This window comes from Hevea brasiliensis, chromosome 13 (genome assembly GCF_030052815.1).
Source record: "Hevea brasiliensis isolate MT/VB/25A 57/8 chromosome 13, ASM3005281v1, whole genome shotgun sequence".
Lineage (NCBI taxonomy): Eukaryota > Viridiplantae > Streptophyta > Magnoliopsida > Malpighiales > Euphorbiaceae > Hevea > Hevea brasiliensis.
This window is the reverse complement of record NC_079505.1, coordinates 3953357-3959356: the sequence shown is the minus strand read 5'-3', so window position 1 is coordinate 3959356 and position 6000 is coordinate 3953357. Positions and strand designations below refer to the sequence as shown.

Here is a 6000-nt window from a genome sequence, read left to right as displayed (position 1 = left end):
GGTATATTATTAAAATTTAAGTTTTTATATTTTAAATATTTTTTCTAAATTTAAATACTATATTTTTATTATTTATTTTATTAATAATTAAAAAAAAATGCAACGTGCGGGTAAATATCTAGTTATCTATAGTTTTACATTCTTAGAAGAAAATAACACGTTGCATTAAAAAAATTTAAACATGTGTAAAAACTCTAAATTAATTAAAACCTGTAAGATAGTCTCATAGAATAGATGAAATAATTCATTATGTAAATAGAGAGGTGCATGTCTTTTTATAAACATATCATATAATTGTTCAAGTACGTCACTATATATATACACACCACAATTACAATTCATAAGCCATTCATATTAAATGAATTCAAGATCCAACCAGTGTAAGTGCAATTCATGCAATTTTCCTTACACGTAATTGCTCTTTGGATTTGTCAAAGAAGCTATAACCTTTGCGTTTGTTAATGACCATTCGAAAGAGGAGAGGAAACAGAACATATGTGAAGAAAGCAATGGGTATGAAGGAAAGAATACTGAGTGGAATAGCCAGCCAAGATGATTTCTTTTGTTCGAAGATAAAAATGCTACAACCAAAGGCTATCATCATGGTTAATGTAGAGAAGAAAAGAGTGGAAAGACCAAATATCAATTTTCTGGGCAAGGATTCAAGAAAATCTTCCTCTGCATAACGTGATGCAAGAATTCCAAGGAATATTAGAACGGAAGTACTCGCAGAGAATAATGATAATGCATTTGAAATAGAGAATACCAAGAATGGACCATAGCTTGATAAAAGAGGAAACCCACTGTTGTCAACTCCACCAGGAAATTGAAATGTTGATGTAACTATGGCAGTAGCAACAAGAATGGCTACAACCATACATTGTGCTACTGTACTCTTTATCCAGCTCTCACCTTCTTTCACCAACTTACTATGCTCCTTGGTAAATAAAGCACTAGGTGTTTCTCCATTTTCATTCACTCGCTCCTTGTACTTTGATGGTACCATCTTCTCTATCTCCTGAAATAAATAAATCCATCATATAATTCTTTCATTAAATTAAAACCATTGTCCAAATCTGATTGATTGAATGTTGGTGAAACATATAGTTAGACATTTTGCAAATAAAATAATAAACCAAAAAATAGATTGGCTTAGCAGTAATCAAATGAAAAGTGTTATAGGATAATGACAATCTTTATCCTTTAGAATTATCCTGTCTTCTTATTATACTATAATAAATCTAGGTTTTTAACAACACTTTTTTAACATTATTATGTACATGATGTTGTAGTAATAAATAACATCAAGATAATATATTTAGACATCAAAGTAACCTATAAAATAATAAATAAAATATACAACATCATGTATGATAGTATTGTAAATTAGTAAGAAAGTGTTGTTAAAAACTTTAAGTTACAGGGTTTATACACATCACTAGGAATTGCTCATAATTTTTATTTACAAAATATTTTAAATGTATAATAATATATAAAGCATGTTGTTAAAGTCTATATTTATTATAGTATTATAAAGTAAGATTTTTCATAATTTTAAAATTTTATAATTTTTTGTTGTTTGGAAAAAGAAAAGGGATTTAAAAACTTTTGTTTGTTTTAAGAGAAAATTAACATTCTTTATATATATATATATACACACACACCTTATGAACTCATGAGTTCTTTAAATATAAATCTATGACTCTAAAACCCTAAAAAACTTATCATTATTTTATAAAACGTCCTTGAGTGTTTAAGTCTTAACTTCTTTTTTTTCCTAAAGATAAGCTAGAAAATTTTATTAAATACAAAAAAAAATTGTGAGGTATAAACCAGCAAAATGAAACCGAGATCAATAGGCCATTCCTTGTACACTCGTTTATGATTTTTTTTGTCTAAACCCGATACATGATAGATCCAAGAGACAAGATATCTGATGAGACCCATCTATTAAATATGTGAATTTCATATATTTGTATTTAAATCTATAGTAGACCGGATCTCAAAACAATAATTTCCCCACCCGCCTATAGAGCTAAGTCTTACTTACTACAACATGCGGTTGGTAGCATATTTACATCCAATGTTCTTGATGTAAATGTGATAGGGATCTCTCTAGATATAATGTTTCCTACTACAGGTGTTAGATAACGTATCTACCTCCAACTCTATTTAATAAAAGAAAATTAATAAAAATAAATGTAAAATTACCTTAAACCATTGTAGTTCTGTTTGCATTTGTAAAGCTGCACCAGGGACTCGATCAAGTTGAGAGGAAGGTGGCAACTTGGCGGCCAAATGCAAAAAATTGTTGTTAAAAACATCACGCCAAATCACTATTGTGTGCATCTTTGAACGCAATTCGTAAATTAGGCTGAAGATTTTTTCTTGGCGAAGTATGATTGCATAAGAAAATAGTGTTCTTCCCTTTTGATCAGCCCACCATATTATGTCAGGATTACATGAGATTAGCTCTTCAATAAATTCAACTAAACCACACTTGATGGCATCATAGATTACTTGATGCAACCCAATTTTCTTAAGCTCTGCATTGCTTAATCTTGGCATTTCCTTGAATATCAATCTGAGCAGTTGTTTAGCTTTGGCATGTTTCAACTTTAAACCTCTTAAGCTGCTAGCTTTAGGGATTGCAATTAAATGAAAGCATATACATTAATTAACAATATAAAAATTGAGAGAGTGAATTTAGAAGTACAAGACTTTCCAATATACTATCGAAATCAAAACATAGAAGACTGGGATTTAGCACATACCTTGTGGTATTATGATTCTCTTGTCACTTGAGTCTTGCCTAGGGGGCCTGTAGACATTCTCCTCATCACTTGCCTCTTGAGAAGGCATTTCATTTTCTTCACAATTGACGTAAATACCTAGTAAAAATATAAACCCAATCATGTCATGTCAGCTTTAAATCAAGTCATATGGGTTGTTGACTTGACCCTTAATTGAACTCTCAATTTTATGGGTCATCCTGTAAGTTATTTCAAGTTTTTGTACGGGTTAAAAGGTTACAAATCGCTTTCAATTAATAAAGAATTTAGATTAAATAGACAAATTAAGTTAAAATTTACCACCTCTAATGTCACTTCTATACATAAATTAATCCAAATGTTTTTTCAATCTTTTCATCAAACAATTACATGATAAATGTGAAAGATAATACTTACTTGAGTAGATCCGTCGCTTCCAAAATCCAAGCTTGCTTCCGCTTAAAAATGCTGAATGTTTATTAGCCAACAATGTGATTGTGTAGTTCTTATGAATATCCTCAATAAAAGCAAGTCTTGGGTACCTTTTAAGAAGATCTAGTGCCAAATCTTGAGCCACAAACAATAATAATTAGATTGGGATAGAGAAATTTAAGCTCTTGTTTTGGAAAAGCTTCCTTTCCTTGCCATCAATGGAATCCTTATTTTTAAACTTTTGAATGCAATGAAATGAGTATATCATTTGACCAGAAAACAAAAGAGAGAGATATCATAATAAGTACAATGCACAAGAATAAATCCATGACACAAATTGAGGTTCAAATTCCTAATCTCTTTTTTTTTTTTTTGATAAGCAAAAGATTTTATTAATAATATCCAGGAAAAACAAATTCCTAATCTCTAAATGGTTTGGTCTGACTGAAATTCAAATTCATAACCTATATCTTTAAAGATATTTTGAGTTCATATTAAATTCAAATGCTCAATCTTACATGTGAGGGGCAGAAAAATAATTTTATATCTATATATGACACTCTACAATCAAATGCCTATTGACCATGCAACATGAAGAAGCAACTCTCGCCTTAATTATGATGAAATTTTACTTAATAAATGGGTTGATTAAGATTTGCATTCTGAATATTTTGATATGGCTGATACCATGTCGATAAATCACATAATCTAATAGCGAAATCTTGCAGGTGAAAATTGTAAAAAATAGTTCTATATCTCTAACATGCAGTAATTGACTCCAACTAGAATTCGAATTCATAAATTCATATTTCTGAAGACAATTCTAATATATATGTATATATATATGTGCATGTGTGGGGGGGGGTAAAAAGAGGGAAAAGAATAATAAAAAGCATATTGCATACCATAGATTTCATCAGCAATCAAACAATTTAGGAGTGTGGCACCATTCTTGTCATTTTCATGTGGAGAAAGAACTTCAATGGGAGTCTTATCTAAAAGGAAGCCAACAATCTCTCTATTACTGTACAAGGAAGCAGTAACAACTGGAATTTGGCTGTTGTAGTTATTTTTAATTTTAACCAAATCTTTATTCTTTTTCAACATGATCATTGCCATGTCTGTGGATCCATTCATGGCAGCAAGAGCAAAGGCTGTGTTACCAAAATTGTTTTTCAGCTCCAAATCTTCTTTGGACATTAGTTTGACCAGCTCTTTCACAATCTCTAATCTTCCAGCTGAAACAGCAACATGAAGGGCAGTTTGGCCAATCATTGTTATTTTTGCTCTTACATCATTAGGGTTTAGTGACAACAACCATTTTACTGTAGTCCAATCATCATTCTCCACAGCCATGTACAGGTCGTTGTGTTGAAGGATGCTTGATGTTTCTGTGACAAAGAAGATATATTAATTAAAGAAATCTAGAAAAACTATTTTACTAATACTCTCTTTTATAGTTAATTATCAAATAGAAAAATTGCAGAGATTTTAATATTTTTGGAGGAGAAAAAATGATAGGGTTCAATTCAAAATCAAAACGGGTCAAAATTGGACTGATCAAAACTGTCCTTGAATCGAATTGAAATTGGAACCGGCGGATTTGATTCACGGCCAAAACCATATTTTTCTTTTTGAAAAATAGAAAATTTTGAAAAAAAAAATCCTCAATTATTGGATTTAATTAAAATCAAATTGGAACTGAATTAAAACCAAAACGAAACAGCATGGGCCCTGTAGTTTCAATTCTGTGAACCTTGAATCCAAATCATAAGTTCCGAGCAAATTTCGATTTGGTTCAGCCCACTGGCCAGACCTCCACTTGAGTGTTGCATGATTGGAAACATACCTTCCTCAGGATAACGCAGGACTTTACTCTGCCTTTCAGCCAAGACATTCCACACAAATTTGGCTGAGTTAACTTTGGTTGGTTCCTTCATCACCAAATTTGAAAATGTATGTTCGTCACATGAAATTTGTATTGCATGTAAAGCTAAGGCATTCTTCTTCTCCCAATCCTTGTAGTTGCTATCTGTTCTTTTAGGTTCAACATCTTCTCCAGTTACAACACCCAATAAGCCTTGCCCAATTAAGTAGTTTTTCAAGCATTCCTTCCAACTATCAAAATTGGCTTCTGTTCTTTTTTCATTCACAATTAATCCAGCCAATGATGAACTTGTATTTGTTGCTGCCATCTTTGCTCTGAGATTGTAAACAATTATGTCACGTTATCACTTATTTTGTGAAAGAATAGCTTCTAATTTACAAATTTCTGTTTTACTATAGATATAATACAAGTAATATATAGGAAGAAAATACATATTTTACAAACTTTATATTATAATATGCGCACAAATTTAAGCATGCCCAATTACAAAATAGAGAAGAGAAAAAAAAATACACATAAAAAATTTATACGTGATTCAATTGTTTACGTACATTCATGATAAATATTTATCCTAATTTTAAAAAACTTATTTTAAAACTAACAATTAATATGTAGTCATAATAAAGTTTATAATATTCATTATAACTAATAAACACAAAAAATAAACAAATAAAAGGGAAAAATCTCAGCATCCTCTTTATAATAATCCATGTAAGTTATTGATTGACATGTAAGTAATTAAAAAAATAGAGTTTTCTATATTATCCTTATGGAAAACAAATAAAATATAAAAGCATACCAAATGTGGAGCTTTATTGGATTTTCTCAAGCTTATTGCTAATTGCCCTTCCAAACTTGGAATGCATTTAGCTGGTATATATAATTATATATATTACTGTTTACTGATAC

At 30.3% G+C, this 6000-nt stretch overlaps 1 protein-coding gene across 1 annotated transcript; it reads right to left on the bottom strand.

Annotated features, from left to right (window-relative positions):
* Window positions 1–260: 260 nt before the first annotated feature.
* LOC110655190 (ankyrin repeat-containing protein ITN1) lies at window positions 261–5941 on the bottom strand. Its single transcript, XM_058131684.1, has 7 exons — window positions 5891–5941; window positions 5053–5405; window positions 4109–4594; window positions 3189–3338; window positions 2775–2891; window positions 2212–2639; window positions 261–1018 (listed from the first exon to the last, which is right to left on the bottom strand). Exons 2-7 carry the CDS (start codon window positions 5396–5398, stop codon window positions 392–394), a joined length of 2154 nt encoding a protein of 717 aa, XP_057987667.1. The 5' UTR covers window positions 5399–5405; window positions 5891–5941; the 3' UTR covers window positions 261–391.
* Window positions 5942–6000: the final 59 nt, after the last annotated feature.